This window comes from Canis aureus, chromosome 19 (assembly GCF_053574225.1).
Source record: "Canis aureus isolate CA01 chromosome 19, VMU_Caureus_v.1.0, whole genome shotgun sequence".
Lineage (NCBI taxonomy): Eukaryota > Metazoa > Chordata > Mammalia > Carnivora > Canidae > Canis > Canis aureus.
The window spans coordinates 10615272-10633701 of NC_135629.1; the positions used below are offsets into that span (position 1 = coordinate 10615272).

The window sequence follows — 18430 nt, forward strand, 5'->3', positions numbered from 1 at the left end:
TACTTGAGATTTCTTTTGCTCTTAATATCATTTATGGCTTCAGAGTTTAAAGGTGAATAAAACTTGGGGGCACATAAATACATACCCTGTCTTGTTCTGGATTGTTTTCATGTTCTTTTTTTTTTGTTTGTTTTCATGTTCTGCTCACACATGTGGTGTGCTGAATTTCACAGGGTGTGTGTGTGTGTGTGTGTGTGTGTGTTCCTTTCTTACCATTTATATTGCGTATTCTCAGTTACCTGAGTCTAAATCTTCCTGCAAAAATTCAAGCTCAATGGGAGTGAATTTGTTGGATTTCCTTTGCTGGAACTAGAAGAGTCTCAAGACACTGCCATGAAGCTTTCTGTGTGCCAGTTTTGCAGGGCCTGCTATCCTCATCACTCTAAAGTGTTTTGGTTGAAAAGCAAGAGGAGCCAGTCCTCAGATCAGAAAATAAAAGATACATATGTGGGGATAGATGTATACATGGAAATGTATTTCTCCACAGTCTAAGATGGATGATATTCCCCAAGTTAGAAGTCAGGTAGGATGGAGAATATACGTGCCAGACTTGGAAAGCATAAAACTGGACCATGACCTGATCCGAACAGCTCATTTATCCTTGTCTCTCAACACTCAGCTCAGATGTCGCCTCCTGGGCAAGCCTCCTCTGACCTCCCAGGTAGGGTTAAGTACTGCCTCTTCTAACCTCTTTCAGTTCTATACTGGGACCTCTGATCAAGGTCTTTAGGAACTGTTCATTTTCTGATGGCCACACTGGCTGTTCTTTCTCTGAAACCATCAGCTTCTGAGACTCTTTTCCTTTTTCCACTTATCAGCTTAGTCCCTTAGTCCCTGGCATATAAAAATTGCACATAATAAATGTTTGCATGAGCTAAATTCTTGTGTGTGCCAAATTCGAGGTGAAGAATTTTCGTCTAAGTAATGTTTTTATTCTCTTTACCATTTCGTTCTTGTTAGCTCTATTCATAGTGATGGTAACTCGTGTTTAGAACACAGTATTAGGGCAGCCCGGATGGCTCAGCAGTTTAGCACTGCCTTCGGCCCAGGGCCTGATCCTGGGGACCTGGGATCAAGTCCCACGTCGGGCTCCCTGCATGGAGCCTGCTTCTCCCTCTGCCCGTGTCTCTGCCTCTTTCTGTCTCTCATGAATAAATAAATAAAATCTTAAAAAAATAAAATACAACATTATTTGTCAAGTACTGTGCTAAGAATTTAACAGGTTATTGTTGAGGACAACTTTTAGGCCTATGTTACTGATGAAGAAACTGAGGCTGAGAGGTAATGTGACTTGTCCAAGATAACAGGAAATGAGTAGCCAAATTGGGATTTAAACCCAGATTGCTCCAAGAGCCTCAGATCTCAACCCACTACAGCTGTATGTGTGTTTATATATGTACATATTTGTGTATATGTGTATAGAGTACTGCTGAGGCTTTGACAGACGTCTTTATATATTTGGGCTCTTTTTCTTGTCTGACATGAAAGCCTCCCTTCTCAGAACAGTGTTTTAAGTGCATAAAATAGGTAGGATTACAGAGGAAACCACTATTACTGAAATAGTACCACTATGTAAAAACAGATCTATAATTTAGTAACATACATGCCTTTATTAAGTTAATTAACAGGACTTAGCAGTGCATTTACTGTGATTTCAGAATATGGACAAATATAAATGGTACATTTGACATCTATCTCAGCGGGAATAGGACAAGAAAGTATCAGAATTCCATTGGTATCAAGGGCAGAGGGCTCATACTCAGCTATCTTTTTCTAACGTAAATGTCTTGCACAATAGCTTTATTTAGTTAAAAAAGAAAACGAGTCAAGGGGTTGCTAAGTTGTCAGGGCTTTGCCTTCATTCACAATTGAAAGAAATGCTGAATCCATTAGAGGCTGGGAGTGTGAGGGTGTAATTTTTCTTTATTTACAGTCCTTGATACCTTCAATTCTATCCACAGATTCCTAGTTAAAAACTTCTCTTCTATCTGCTAAGAATATGTAAAAAATTCCCTCGACTTCCTCTGAGCTAAGCCCCCAAATGCTGATTCCCACCCCCACCCCCCCCCAGCCCAGTTCAGACCAGATCCACTCAGCAAGGAGACTGGCTGGTCACAGTGCCAGGGCGGGGTGGGGAGCAAAGGAATGCCTTGGCAGGTGGGTGGCTCTCCTCCAGGATGAGGGCAGGGCTGGGATCCACTTTCCCTCCACTTTTTGCAGCCAGTGGATCAGCCAGGCCAGTCACCTTGGTAGTCAGCCTCATGAATCAGTACCTGGACATGCCACTTAGTCATACGGCCCAAATAGATGCTATCTTCTTGAGGGCAGGTTATAGGGGTGTTAGCCATCCAAGAACCCTTTCCCTGTGTCCCTGTCCTTTGGTGCCCCTGCCATCAACACCACTAAGGACAGAGCCTGGGGCATTAGGCTGCCGCTGAGGACACAGGCTGAGCACAGTTTGTCTACCACCGTATCTGCAAGGCAGCTGAAGGGGCTGCTGGTTACCATAGTACCTGAGAGCTGCCAATAGTCCCTCCAGCCTCAGACTCTGTCACTAAATATCCTGTTTAAAATGCAGTAACTAGGGGGCGCCTGGGTGGTCAGTTGGTTAAGCGTCTGCCTTTGGCTCAGATCATGATCCCAGGGTCCTGGGATGGAGCCCCACATCTAGCCCCACATCAGGGCTCCCTGCTCAGCAGAAAGTCTGCTTCTCCTTCTCCCTCCACCCTTTCTCTCGCTCATGTGCTCTTTCTCTCAAAAAAATAAATCTTTAAAAAAATGTAAAAACTGGGAGAACAGTGTGAACTCATTCCTCTGTTACACTGTACAAATTACTGGGGTTGGGTATGGCTCAGATGTATGCAGTCCTGGGGAATATGAGGTGGGTAGCAAAGGAGAATTAGTAGGTGTGTAGATGTGAGGGTGTGTGCACATGTGCTGCAGATGGTCAAGGAATACACAGACTCATAGAACACTGACATTATTTGGCCTTTATCCTACTTTTATGAGAAATTAATTTCACCTGACTCAAGTTTACAAGGCAGGGACCAAAACTTTCTTATTCATTGTCTTGTATTTAGCACTCAGCACAATGCTTGGCACATGATATATGCTAAATAAATATTTGCTAAATGAAGAAATGAGTGACCATTATCCTGATTAATAAGCAGGATGTCTGAGGCTTGGTGAGGGTAAGCCTGTCCACGATCAAACGGTTGGGGCCAAGGACTGGTCTCAGGCAGAGGGAGGGCTGCTTTTTAGAAGTGTGGCAACCAGCCACCCAAAGCAAATTGTTGCTATTGTCACAATTTTGCATATGATGCAGCCTGAGTATATTTATGGCTAAGTCTAAGTTTAGCTACAAAGAGAAGGTCCTGCAATCTGATATCTTAGAAGCCACATGTGATGTGACGTAGGTAAGCTGAACTTGGTTTCCCACACCCCAGTGCTTAACTACCTATGGGATTTCTGTGCTGTACTGAGGAGAGGGGATGCCAGTAAGAGCAAGAGGAAATATTTTCTGAGCACTTACTAGGCATCCAGGCACATTACAGGCTTTATCTCACTAACTATTGTTTAGATGTAGAACTATTGTTAACTCTCTTTCTCAAACGGGGAACCAGAGGTCCAGAGAGGAAAAGCAACTTGGCAGAGGCTGCAGATCTAGCAAATGGCAGAACCATGAGTCACATTTAGATCTCCATGCTTGCAAAGGCTATGTGTTTAACCACTTCTCAATTAGCCTCTAAATCTGGTGGCCAAAGTAAAGTTCATCACCAAAATGTTCACTTGACCTTCTGAAGTTTGAGGGTATGAAGTTGACTGAAATTAGAGTACTCTGGGCATGGAAGCAACAGAATATAGAACATATCCTTTTCTCCTGCATTCATAAAAGATGCTGTGAATCAGTGTATCTTTCATTTATGTCTCATATAAATTTTGGATATGGCATTTCTCCCCATATCCCAACAGTAACACAAAGGGACTGACCAAGCAGATCCCTAGATTCTGCTCAGTTCTTTTAAATAACGAGTCATTTGCATTTTTCTCCAAAGATTAATTTTATAAAGAATCTAATGTTTTAAAACGCAAGGAGAAAAAAAAAAATCCATAAACAGATCATGTGGATTTGAAACAGCCGCCATGGGCTGGACCCCAGTACTCCTTTGTCCTTCCAAAGAGTGACTTGCCAAATGGAGCCTTTGCTTTTTTCCCCCTCAGCAATCTTATTTCCTTTTAAAGCGTGTCCTGGTGGGGGCTTGGCTGTGTTTTGCTTGGTCCTGATTCACGTGTTATTGGGTAGGCCATGAGTCAGGCTGACCAGGCATGTAGAGATACATTCCAAAGGCCAAGCTTATCCCCAGGCTAGAATTTCCTGGAAGCTCTCAGACTAGGATCTCTAGGATTTTTTTATTTTTATTTTTATTTTTTTGGTCAAGGGTCACTGCTTCTTCAGTAATTTTAGGATACTTTTGTATGCTTCCTTAGACTGTCTCTCTACCAGCCTCCTCCCTTGAGTTCTATTAGACTTCTAAGAAAGCCAGAACTAGGAGAAATCTAGAAAGCCCTTGTTCTGTATCTGGAAATGGCTTGGACTTATTGTGAGTGACAGTATATACCTCGTAGTGACCGATAGATACCAGAGAGGTACAAATGCCTGGTAACATTTGGCAAATGCTGGGCAATTCCCGAATCAGACTACTAATGTGTAGATAGCTCACAGTGATAATCATAGCTTCTCTCTACCAGACTGCTACTTCTGAGAAAAGCCTTCTTATTTTTCCTTAGAGTGGAAAGAGCTTAAGTTTTGGGATCGGAGTGAAGACCTGATTTGAGTTCTTAACCTGCCATCATATGATCACTTAACTTAGTCTTCATTTACTCATGTGTAGAAAGGATATTCATATTTTTGTATGGTAGTCCTTAAGGCCAAATGGGATATGAGAAAGGCCAAGCACTGTGCACGTACTCAAGAGAGTCCTTCCTTCCTTTCTTTGGTCTTTCCTTGAATTTGTCTATGCTAGCAGAGAACAGACGACTCTTCCTGCAAAGCCCTTCAGTGACAAGAGTCCAAACAAATCGTAAAAGGAAGACCAAACAGGTCCCTTCTGAGAAAAAAACCTAAAAGGGTTTGCTCCTCATATAAAAGAGCAGACAGTGAGTGAAGAGTTGATCTGGGAGTCTGACAAAGATTTGTAATTGTATGATTGTTTCTGTTTTTGTGAAGCTACCACCAAATTTCCACATCAAATATTTAAGCCTAGATACAAAGTTTAAGTTTTGGCTACTGACAGAGTCTCAGTGCACATATGAGACCCAACTTCTTGTTCAATGCTTTTCTATAAAAGCTTCATAGAAAGCATTTCTAGAGCCTTTGCAGATCCATGCCATTGTTATGTACAAAGCTCCAAGAATGGGTTTAGGACATCTTGAAGATTACATGTGAAGTTAAGGAACTATCATAATCTTGAAGGACTCCTGTAGAAGTTGTTGGTGGCCTTGCACCTGCTAAGGTCATGGCAGCTGCCAGCCAAATCCTCTTCCCGATAAGCAAATGAAAAGGGTATGTGTGTGTGTTGGAGGGGTGGGTACCTCCAAAGGAAGGCACTTAACGAACAACAGCTGTGGCTCCCTTCTGGTTGTCCTGAAAAGCTGTTCCACAATTCTACTTTCAGTGGAACAGAGTTTTAGGCCTGTTTATCCATAATCATTTGTTATTTGGGAGATAGCCTGCTGTATAGGAAAGGTTAGTGGACTGGAGGGAAAAGGAAGACAGGTTCTCAGTCAAGGTCTGCTACTTCCTAGGAAAAGTGACCTATTCAAAGCCACCTGGTAAAGAAATGCCAACAGTTATTATAATGACTCAACCACTGCCAGAAAACTTTTCTCATAATAAATGTTTAAATGGTGTTGGATGAACACTGGGGAGATAAGAATTCCCAAGGTCTATACTCATCATGATAGATTTCCACATTATTATTCACACACTATTTTGAATGTACAAGCTGGAATGAAAAAATGATTCTCCTTTCCAAGGTCAAATCAAATACCTCTTCTGGAGCCCTGCTGACTCCAGTGGGTTGAAGGAGGAATTATTCCCTTACGTCTCTGGTCCTTACCTTTTCCTCACCAGGAGTGGCGGACATGGAGGTAGGAAAGTAAGATGCACATGTGAGCCTGTGACACTGTCCCTCCTTCCTGGTCCCCAGCTTTTGCTGGACTCAGCCTATTCTTTTTCTTCCTTGTTACCTTTGGCCAGTTAATATACTGAGAAGATCAAACTATAGGATCTTCAGAGGAAAATACCAAAGTCCTTTTCCCACTGTCCGGCTTATAGAGTGGTGTGTAAACCCTGGCTAGGAGAAGGTCTCGGAGCCTAGATGGCCGAGAGTAAAGCCTAGAGATGGTCTGTGATTAGGGCTTTCCCTGCCTCCTATCGTCCCAGGAGGTGGATGCACTGGTGAAAGCCACTCATCAGCCCCTAACCCCGCATATTCACACACGTCTGCACAACACGACAAGCATCTGTAATTTACAAAGTAATGGCTTCAGCATCTGTTTTCAGAGATCCTTTAAGAACTTGGATAATTTCTTTCTTTCTTTTACGATAAGGCTCTCTCGGGCCAACGTGCTTCTACACCTATGGGCATGTCTCCAATGCATTGGCTATGAAGGCCTTTAAATGACAGCTTAATATATTTTTAAGATTGAGGGAGCCAACCACGTTCTCGAGGAGCCGTGTTTACATTGGATCGGCTCTCTCAGGCAATGTGCCAGCAGTTTTGCACGCTGCAGGAACTGGAGGTGAAGGCAGGAAGGGCTGAGGACAGGAAAGCCAAGAGGGAGGGTAGGCAGAGAAGGGTGTGGGGAGACACCCAGCTGAATCTGGCAACGCACTTAGAACCATCATGTAATGCTCCTTTGACACTGAGTTGAGGGGTGAAAAACAGACCTTTTGGAGCCAGGCCACCGGCACACATGCAGTCAACAGTGAACATGCTCTTAGATCTCTTGGTTCTAGTCCTTTCTAAATTCCTGCAAGTGGCTCTTTGGCAGCCAACAGGGCTGTATTGTCGCAGAGCCTAATGGGCTTCAGCACATCTTGGCAATCTCAGATGAGGAGCTTGACCCCTCTGGGCCTCAGTATCCTTGCTTAAAAAGTGACAAGAGCTCCATGCCCCCTCCAGGCCTAAAATTGACTCCAGAGTGAAATGACTGGTAATCTCTGTTCCATGTGAGCAGATTTTGTATCTGTTTGGGTAGAATGAAGATAAGACCAATGTTCAGCTCATCAAGACGGGGCAACTGGCTTTGGTTCAGCTGAATGGAAATTAGTTGCTCTTCAGATAGGATAGTCATAAAGAAAAGTGTGTCCTTCATTTACCAAAAGACTCCTTTCAGCGTTCACACACCCATCATAATATATACCACTGCCATTGCCACCAATAATAATAATAACAGCAACAACAATAACAACTAACTATTTGAGAGCTTCTGGGCTGAGCTCTTTATATGTACTATCTCATTTAATGATCACAGACACCTTGGGAGGTAGATGCTGCTACTGTCTCTCCAATTTTCAGATAAGGAGAGACTCAAAAGTTAATTAGCTAATACACAAGAGCACACAGGTAGTAGGTGGTAGAGTTACTAGGATAGGGTATGAACCTCTATCTGGTTCAAACACTATTTTGATAGTAGTACCAGTACTCTTAAATATGCTTAATAAACACTACAGAAGAACACAACGCAGTAGTAGTTGATTCCACCAAAAGAAATGGCATGTGGCCTTTCAGGCCCTTTATTACCAAGGAATGTTGACTATTCTCAGGGAACTCTCTGTGCTAGGAAGCCTTTCCCAATAGAAAAACAAATGATGGCTTAAGAGCAGCCATTGGGAGCATTTAACTTAGCACAGATGAGAGGAGCCTGGTAATGTTTTTAAGCTCTGCCACTAACTAGGTATGTGATCTCAGTCTGTCTGGGATTGGTTAGACAATTTCTAAGGCTACTCCAGGTTTTGGATTTTATGTTCTCTTGAAGACCTTTTATAACTTCCAGCTGCTAGGGATTCCCCCTACCACACTTCCCCTTGGGGGTAGGGCAGTAGAGACAGTCTGTATGCCATTTTAAACCATTTCTCATTTTGTAAATAGGTCCCTTGTCGCTCCAAGAGTCTATGAAATTGTTTCAAAATGCCTAAGTGTGATTATGTATCCTGAAGCCAAATGTTATAAAATCCCCCCCCTGCTGTAGATTTAAATAGTAAATATGGAATAAAAGCTTTTTAGAATGTTGTTGGGTATGACACGGTGTTCAATCACTATTATAATGTTAAGCAAGGAGAGCTTCTCCCCCACTCATCCTTTGCCTTGACTTTTTGAGTTGAAGACATTGGTTAATCTACATAGTGATGACTGCCCTCCTCACTGCCACAGTCCCAAGAAGTAAAAAAAAAAAAAAAAAAAGAATTACACCCTTTCATCTCTACCCACTACATTCTTTCTTTAAGCCTGTAATTGGATCTAAATGGAAAATAAACCTTTTGCAGGCCAAGGAAGTTGGCACTGGAGGGTGACAAGAAGGAGAACATGTTCCACCTCTAATCCCGATAATCACAGTCTCCGATGCAAAGGAAAATAAAAACAAGGCTTCCTCCAAGTGGTGGCTTTGGCTTTCAGTAAGAAGGAGGGTTTCCATGTACTGGGTCTTACTTCACACATTATCTATCAATCAATTTGTAGTAAAACCACCCCCAAATCATCTGACTTTCTAGAGGACAGTGGGGCTTTGCCCCTTTAGCTCCAAACTCTTTTACCTCAGTTTAATTTGGGGAGGCAGTTCAGACGCACAAATATCCTCGTGCTATGACAAGTTAAAAAACATTCATGTACAAAATGTACTGTCCGCGAACACTAAGGTCTTAGCTGGACGGATATTCAGTGGTTCACTGGTAGTTTATTGAGTCCTGCTGTGTTGGAACAGAGATGAACCAGAAAGGTTTGTCTACAAGGGGTTCAGAAAGATGTGTAGAGAAACAAAAGCAGTGCATGCATGACTTGCCACTAGGTGGAAATTAACAGGTATCATACCAAGGTCTGAAGTGTACGAATTCCATAGAAGGAGAGAGAACTTGACTCTCCAAATAGTCTGGCAAATGTGATGGGACATGGTACATTCCAGAGAGATGCCCTGATTAAGTCTGACTTGGTGTACACATTCAGAAGGGTACACTGGACCCTGTGTGGGAGTCTGGGGCAAGTCAGCTGTGTAACGTGCAGCTATAAATCAGATGCATGAACTCGTGCCTCAAAGTTACATGGCTTGCACTTTTATTTTGATTCTGACATATGTTTGGGTTTTGTTGTTTTCTTTCTTTATTCCTTTTTTGTTTGTTTGTTTTCCTCTCATTCTACTCCACAGGTAATGGCAGAGGTCTCAGGAGGACTTTGCCCTGCAAGAGTTTAAAAATGACTGCTTTGGGAGATTAATCCAATCCAGCTTACTATCGTTGCTAGTGCTGCTGGAGAAAAGAGAGATCTATCATCCCTAGAACTGGAGACAAGGAAACTGAGGCACAGAAAAGTGAATTGGTCAAAACAGTGCAGCTAAAAAGTGGCAGGGCCAGGGTTTCCGTGCCCAAGGCTTCCCTTAATAATCTCTGCGGTCTTCTGGGCTCTCTAACCCTGGGCTTCAGTTTCTAACCCTGGGCTTCAGTTTCTCCATTGGCTTAGACTGTCTGTGTCTCTGCTCCCTTCCAGCTCACTTGTCCTCTATGCCTCTGGCCTGTGCCCTCTCCCGACTGCACCAAGGTAAGTAGCGGGTGGGTGTTGAAGCCACAGGCCCCTCCTGCGGTAATTCACCCATGACCTTCTGGGCTCCTGGCCAGCCCTTCCTGAAAGGGAAACGTGCAGACCCTGGAGACAGAAATTAGTTCCCTCGTGCTGGAACTGCTGCCATGGCCAACATCACCAACTAAAGAAACTGGTGTGTGTGCACGTGTGTGTGCGTGTGTGTGTGTGTGTGTGTGAGAGAGAGAGAGTGTGTGTGTATGAGTGCAAAATAGAAAACAGGATGACAGCAAGAGGGGAGATTCCTTGTGAGTAAATATTTACTCTCCACCTCAATCCTGGGAGGGGGAAGGAAGAGGAGAAGGGAGTTGTTTTTTTTTTTTTTTTCTCTCCCTACAGACAACAGGATTACTATTTTCTTTAATAGTTTTACTTTATGTAAATTGTAATTAGAGAGGGAGACAAACCATGAGCGACTCCTAACTCTGGGAAACAAACAAAGGGTTGGGAAAGGGGAGGTGTGGGGAAGGGGGAAAGGGGCAGCTGGGTGACTGGCACCGAGGAAGGAGGGCACTTGATGGGGTGAGCACGGGGTGTTATACTATCTGCTGGCAGACTGGACTCCAAGAAAAACGAGCGCAAAAAGAAAATTCAAATAACATTGCGATCAGCATCACGGCAGCACTAAAGATTCTTTGCAAATTCCACACAAGGGCTTTTAAGAGTAAGTTTCGGGGTGGGTGCGCCTGTCAGCTCAACTCTGTACTCCCAACTGTTCCGTTTTCTCGGGAAGTCTTGGAATGTAGCGCGTTTGCTGCTCCTCACGTCTGGGTAAGTCGCGGCCGAGCCTGCGGGAGGGACGCGGGGAAAAGCAAGGACGTGGGCAGCACAGGCAGGGCGCAGCTCACCTTCTGAACTCCCGGGTTGAGGTCCTTGGCCACCTTCGCCATCTCCCGTGGGGCAGCAGCGGCGAGCGCCGGCTTCTCGGGCAGGGGCGCGGCGGGCACAGCGCGGGCACAGCGCGGGCTCGGGCCGAGTTCGCGCGCCCAGGGGAGCTCTGCGCGCAGCCCGGCGCCGCGGGGCCCTTTAATTGGAGAGCGGGACTCCCTCGCAAACGGCGCCAGCCAATCGTCGCGGGCGCTCGCGCTCGGCCGGCCAATGGCAGCGCGCGGCTCTCCGCCCCGGGGGCGTGGTCCGGGCCGGGCGGCCGCGGCGGCGCGAGCGCTGCCCTGACGTCAGAGCGGCCCCTGCCCTGCCCGCCCTGCCCTCCCTGCCCTCCCTGCCCTCCCTGCCCCTCCTGCCCTCCCAGCTCCTCCCTGCCCCTCCTGCCCCTCCTGCCCTCCCTGCCCTGCCCTGCCCTGCCCTGCCCGGTGCGGCCCGCGCGGCGGCGGCTCGCCTGCGCCCGTCGAGGGAGCCGCAGGAATCCGCGCCCCCGCCCTTCTCCTTTAAAGGACATCGGGCAGAGGGTGGGGAGGCCCGCCGGCTCCCGCCATCCATTCAGGTCAAAAGGGAGAGTGATCAGACGCGAAGGCGGGGGTATTTTTAGTGAGCTGGCTCCAAAAATAAATGCTGAGCCGCGTCCCCCTTCCCACTCTTTCTGCCGTGTCCGGGGGAGGGGGGGGGGCCGGGGGGAGGCAGGTGCTGTGCAGCCCGCACCGGCCAGGTCCTCCGGTCACCAGCCGGGAGGGCAGAGTCCACTGACTTAGGATCTTTTTTTTTTTTTTTAATTAATTAATACTTGTGGATTATTGATCTGCCTCGCATACCTTGCTTTCGTGTGAATTCTCCCAATTCAGCGAGGAGAACACAGTCCTGGTTTTTTTTTTTTTTTTTTTTTAATTTTTATTTATTTATGATAGTCACAGAGAGAGAGAGAGAGGCAGAGACACAGGCAGAGGGAGAAGCAGGCTCCATGCACCGGGAGCCCGACGTGGGATTCGATCCCGGGTCTCCAGGATCGCGCCCTGGGCCAAAGGCAGGCGCCAAACCGCTGCGCCACCCAGGGATCCCCCAGTCCTGGTTTTTTAAGCGTGAAATATGCATCTTCTCTCCAGTTGCATAATGACCTCCCGTGTTACCAGGACCTTTGATGATGATGATGATGATGCTCCATTGCATTTGGCACATGAGGATTTAGGCTCAAGAGAGGGTAACTGGTCCAAAGTTGAGCTCTTCAGCAAGGCTTTGAATCTTCGTTCGGGGCAGCCTGGGTGGCTCAGCGGTTGAGCATCTGCCTTTGTCCCAGGGCATGATCCTGGGGTCCCGGGATCAAGTCCCACGTCAGGCTCTCTGCATGGAGCCTGCTTCTCTCTCTGCCTGTGTCTTTGCCTCTGTGTGTGTGTGTGTGTCTCTCATGAATAAATAAATAAAATCTTTCAATCAATTAATCAATCAATCTTAGTTCGTGGATGAGAGTGAGAACTTCCCCAGGGAGAAGAGGCACAGCATTACAAGAAGCCATAAGCCAGGAAATTCTGGTTAAACTCGATAGATGAGGCTGCCGAGATCTGGACAAGCGGGATTCCATCTGTGGATTTTTCACCTCCTTGGGGTGAAGGGTCTGACAACATCTCACATAACAAGTCCCCTAAGACAGTCTCAGCAAGATCTTCCTTCACAGTGTTGTGTGCCTACACAGACACATCTCTATTGAGCCAGACGTGGGGTCCCCGGGGGTGCTTTTCCCTGCCTGGGCGGAGAACCAAACCCCACTTTTTATCCTGGGGGAATATTGCTCTCTCCTGAGGTTTTCGGTCCTAAAACTCATGTTGGCAGCACCCCCTGCCAGAAAAGCAGGGCTCAGGGGGCCTACCATAAAACTAGGTTGCAGGGAGACTGAAGGAGGGGAGGGGTCCCAGACTACTTCATGTGACTGATTTGGGGGGATGGAGGAACTGCTGGCCACATTCTAGGGCTTCCTTCCTTTCTCTTTTTAAAAGATTTTATTTACTTATTCATGAGAGACACAGAGACAGACAGACAGAGAGAGAGGGAGACAGAGACACACGCAGAGGGAGAAGCAGGCTCCCTGCAGGGAGCCCGATGTGGGACTCAATCCCAGAACTCCAGGATCACTCCCTGAGGTGAAGGCAGACTCTCCACCACTGAACCACCCAGGTGTCCCTCTAGAACTCCGTCTCTTATCAGAGGTACTTTCCTTCTTAAACCCTCCGCCATTTTTAAAAAAATTATGTTTATTTATTCATGAGAGACACATACAGAGAGAGAGGCAGAGACACGCAGAGGGAGAAGCAGGCTCCATGTAGGGAGCCCAACATGAGACTCGATCCTGGGACTCCAGGATCACGCCCCAGGCTGAAGGCAGGCGCTCAACTGCTGAGTCACCCAGAGATCCCCAGTTCTTGACACACCATCATCCCCAGCAATCCCAACTCTTGATCAATGAACCCAGATTTTGATTCCTTTTTTTCACATTCCTGGAAAGGGCTTTCCAGTTGTGATTCCCCTTTTCTTCTTTCATGGATCTGCTGTCATTGGCGTTTGTTTTGCTTGCTCCCAGCTGTAGCCCCAACACCTCGCATGTGATAGACGCTTAGAACGTGTGGGCTGAATGAATGAGGGTGGGGTTCTGGCTTTTAATCAGCAGTGAGCAGGCAGGCAGGACTAGGAAGAGATGGTGCAATGCTGTACCGTGGTCTAGTTTGTCCAAACTTCCAAGGTGTGCTGCACATTAAACCAGGGTGTAAATAAACTGTGGCCAACAGAAGCCTGGCCTCGAAGAGGTTTCCATGTGAATAGCCCATTCAGTAGCAAACCCTTGGAACAATGGTGATGAACTGGGATGTCATGCCAGAAGCCTTCATATTTCAGAGGTATAGGAACAGAAGCCAGGAGAATAACAAAGACATGCTTTATCCCTTGCAAACTGCGCAGAAGCCTTCCCAGTGAAGTCATTTCTCACTCCTTTTCCAGCCACCCTTCTTGCCCCATCTTGAGAAATTATGGTTCCATGGAATAATTCTAATTTTATTAACTTTAACATCGTATAGCTTGAAACTCATGACCTCCTTCCCCTCCTTGTTGTTACCCTTGGCCCCAGTGTCAATTAAGGAGGCAGATATAGTGACTCTTTTCAGAACGTGAGAATCAGGAGCTACTGCTTGGGGTGGCCCAGTCTCTTTTTTTCTGGAGAATAACCTGTTGTGGGCAGAAAGGCACCCCCCAGTCCCTGCTAGTACTTATTCTTTTCCTGGCTAAAGATGCTGACTCTTTGAACCCTACTCTTGAGCCAGATGTTCCAGGGGACCTGTAGTCAGAGTCTTGGGTGCTGGGGGCCCCCTCAGGTAAATAAAGGAATCATTTCCCTTAAGGAATGTCTTGGTCTAATAAATGTCACTGGGGCCCTCTGGGCCGCCGCCGCCACCACCGCCGCCGCCTCCTCCTCCTCCTCCTCTTCCTCCTCCTCCTCCTCTTCTTCTTCTTCTTCTTCTTCTTCTTCTTCTTCTTCTTCTTCTTCTTCTTCTTCTTCTTCTTCTTCTTCTTCTTATTCTTTTTTAATTGAATGTCAAGACATCAAAGGATGATTCTAATTATTCCATAATAATTCTAATTATTTTTCTGGGAGAAGGTGGAGATTTGAGAACAGTCTAGGGCTCTATCCAAGGTCACACAGCCAGTAAGTGGCCCTTTCAATTATACCATACTACCTCCCAAATGAATCTTAAGGATTGACTATAGGGAGAAAAGTAAGCACTTGAAGGAAGATGGTATTGTTGTCATTGTCATTATCAATGGGTTTGTCCTAACTGGGACTTTTGACTCCTTTTCATGCCCTTTTCACTGTTCATTCATTCATTCACTCATTCAACAAACATTGAACTGAGAACTACAGTGGGTTAGGAGACCCTGAGCTGAGGCTCTGATAGACCATGAATAAGACTGGAAAGCTTCCTGTCTTCACACAGCTTCGATTCTAGTGGAGGGAGACAGGCATTAAATAGGTGAACAGATAATTAGATCAGGATATGGAGGATGGAAGTGAGTGCCTTAGAGGAAGTAAAGGGAGCAGAGATTCACTGGATATGTGGTCCATTCACATCAGGTAGTCCAGAAAGCCTGACTAAAGAGGTCATATGAGCTGAGGACCTGAAGAGGGAGAATGAGTCAGCTATGAGTAGAGTTGCCATGGAAAGAACATTTCACAAGAATGGAATCCTGAGTGCAAAGACCCTAAGGTGGGTACAGGCTTTCTGTGTCCCTTTCTATGATCCCCTTATGAGAGATCATAAAGTTTCTGTGGCTGGAGGGTAATGAGGGACAGGGAGAAAGCATAAGGGGACCAGAGAAGTAGGCAGTGACTGGATCACACCCTGCTACAGAGGCTAAATTCTTTTCTGAGAACAGTGGGGAATTATAGATCAGTACTTTCCAGTGAGGCATAATGTGTGCCAAGTATATAATTTAAAAATTTCTAATAGCCACATTTTAAAAAAGTAGAAGGAAACAGGTAAACTATTTATAATACATCTTACCTAACCCAATGTATCCCAAATGTCATTTCTGTCTGTGATTGATTCCCATTCTGATATGTTTTACATCCTTTTTTTGGTGCTGTATCTTTGAAACCTGGTGTACAAGTTACACTTGCAGTACACTTCCATTGAGATCAACCACATTGCAAACGCTTAGTAGTCACTTGTGGCCAGTGGCTACAGTATTGGACAGAGCAGTTGTAGGGTTCTACCGGGGGATGACAGTATCTGATTTACTGTTTAATTCACAGCAAGGACACCCAGGGGGTATTAACAGAGACCTAGCTCATAACTAACAACCTCTCATGATCAAGTGGAAAGACTGAGAGTCTGAGAACCACTAACTGCGTGTCTGGTCTACTTTGACCATATAGTATATTTTAATGTATATTAATTGACCTAAATATGCCCGGATAAGCTTATATGTTTTGATTTGTATCAATTTGACCCAACATTTATACCATGTATATGTGAACTGTTCACAACTGAAATTTTTGTCTTTCCTGTCATTCTTACAGTGACTTTAATTTTAGAATAACTATCTAATTTTCTTCAGATTTTTGGGTGGGCTTCCTAGATCAAGAAAGGCTTTGCTTATAAGACCAAAACATCTGGATAAAAACAAAACATGATTGTTGAATTCAAGCATTCTCTTGCGTTATAGCCCAGGTTTGACAGAGACTATGAAGGACACAATGAGAATCTATCCATTCAGGAGTCCAGAGCCCTACATTTTGATCCTAGCTCTGCTAAAATGATGTGTCTGGCCATCATCTCTAAGGCCACTTGCAACTCAAATGTATTATTATTTAGTAGGAGCAAGTGATACATTTTCTCTGAGTATCAGATATATATCCTAGTTGACGATGCAATGGAGCCATTCCCTTCTTTCCGAGGTCAACAAGAGAATGTAAAGAGCACAAGATTTAGACCCAGAAAAATCTCTGCATGTGTTTCAGCTCTGTCGCAGGGATGAGCTCAGGGATTTGGGCATTGTCTTTAAGAGTCCCTGAGTTTCTGAAAAATCAGGATAATAATCTTTATTCCTTCTCCCTTTCAAAGTACATCCACATGCTCATCTGTGGTGGACAGAATTCTAAGATGTCCCCTCAATGACCCAGGCCCTCGTGTAACAATCCCTAGGAGAATGAGAGGTCCCTGTAACTTGCTTCTAGCCAACAGGACGTCGCAAAGGTGGTGGGGCTTCGCTCCCATGAGTATGTTGTGTCTTATGTTTAAAGTGAAGGGATTTTGCTGATGTCATTAAGGTCTCTAACAGGTTAATCCAAAGATAGACTATTCCTGAGTGGGCCTGACCCAGTCTGGCGAGCTCTTTACAACAGTGACTAGAAATCAGAGAGAAGAAATCTCTGCCTCTGCCTCTGTCCTACTAGCTTTAAAGAAGGAAGCTTACCAAGTTTCACACTGGTGAGGAAATGAATTCTATCAAGATTCCCTTTTTGAAAAGAAATACTTTTGCTCCCTTCAATTCTTAAACCTTCCTGGGGCAGTAAGTCACCTGTGTTGCATGTATCATTTTTAAAGCAGCACCTACTCTTACCAAGGAGCCATATTACACATTTCATTTCCATACGTGTAATATTAAATGCTATATTCAGCCTATCCATTGTGTGTGTGTGTGTGTGTGTGTGTGTGTTCGTTCTGGGTACCAGGAAGGCAGTGAACAAAATACCTGGTATTTTCTATTTGCAGACAGTAACTTTATGTATTTAAGCCTTGGCACAACCCCAGGTGGTAGATATTATTATTCCTATTTGCATATTTGCAGATAAGAGAATGAAGCTCTACTGGGTTATTATTTTTTTTTTTTTAGATTTTTAAAAAATCATTTACTAATGAGAGATACAGAGAGAGAGGCAGAGACACAGGCAGAGGGAGAAGTAGGCTCCGCACAAGGAGCCCAACATTGGACTCAATCCCGGGACTCCAGGATCATGCCCTGGGCTGAAGGCAGGCGCCAAACTGCTGAGCCACCCAGGCATCCCCTCTGCTGGGTTATTTAAGCTGCTCCTTAGTTAGGGATCACTGGGATCACTCATGAGATGCCTGGCTTTACAATAGGGCTTAGCTTGGACAAAGGTGGGGAGACAGGGCTCCTCACCTTTCAGGATTTCTCTGGATGTTTTCCATGTTTCTCTCTAGATTTGCTCTTTACTTTCTTCCTCCAGCTCTGTTCCTGGTAGGCTGATGCACGGACTTCCTGCTTAAGCATCTGTGCTGTCTTCCTGGGAGCAGGAGACTGGTAGGAGATCAGGGGGGAGCATATTTAATCTTTCCTCTTCCTCCCTATTGGCCTGGGTTTTGGAGGTGGTGGTCATGTTCTTCTACCTCTAGTCACAGCTTCTGTGAACCTGGGGACAGCTCTCTCCCATGGCCTCTTTAGGCCTTGGGGTGGTCTCGCCTCTTGCTGTCACTGGCCTCAGGGTGCATCTTCTCACATGGCCCTGTTTTCTTCTTCATTGATAGTGCCTTGATTAAACTTCCTGTGGTTACCCCTTCAAGTATTTCTAGCCAGCACCCTGACCCATACAGAAGCAAGGTGGGTTTTAGAGATGATCTCAGTGTGGTGTTTGCTGGGTTGTTGAGATATAGAGCACCCTGTGGGGTTCTCGTGTAGTCTCTTCTGCTTCTTGCATGTGAAGTTGTTAAAATGATTTGATTTTGGCAATTAATTAGAATAGGAAAATCAGTTAGAGGTGCTAGGAGAAACAAGACAGAAATTTGGGGACCTTTACTAGGGCAAGTCTGCTGGCTGCTCTTGTATCATGAGGAGAAAGCTGACCATAGAATTCTTTGACCACTGACAGTGACTTTAGGTATATAACTCCCTTGTGCCTTGGTATTCTCCTGTGTCAAAATAGGGCTCATTGTGAGGAATGAATGTGGGGTCATATGCAAAAGTTTGTTTTAAGCCTGACGGCCCTTCCAAATGTTCTGTTCCCATGCCAGGGTTCCAGCTAACATTGATCTAGTTTTGCATCTTTGGGTATGAGGCTTGAATGTGAGACACTGGAGAATTTGGAGCAATTTGCTGATGTGGGCCTTCTTGAATCATTATAATTTGCTGACCTGCATGTACTTTGCAGCCAAGGTATATCAGAATACTTGTTGTGTTCTACGTGGCCC

The 18430-nt window shown here is 45.4% G+C and overlaps 1 protein-coding gene across 2 annotated transcripts in view; it reads right to left on the reverse strand.

Annotated features, from left to right (window-relative positions):
- Window positions 1-10850, reverse strand: part of LMCD1 (LIM and cysteine rich domains 1) — a 58503-nt gene extending 47653 nt beyond the window's left edge. Inside the window, exon 1 of one of the 2 annotated variants that reach the window (XM_077857980.1) lies at window positions 10700-10850. In XM_077857980.1, coding sequence (XP_077714106.1) covers window positions 10700-10741 — 42 coding nt within the window. In that variant the 5' untranslated portion in view covers window positions 10742-10850. The remainder of the gene's footprint in view (window positions 1-10699) is intronic. The other variant, XM_077857981.1, reaches the window with a different exon arrangement.
- Between the last annotated feature and the right edge of the window lie 7580 nt (window positions 10851-18430).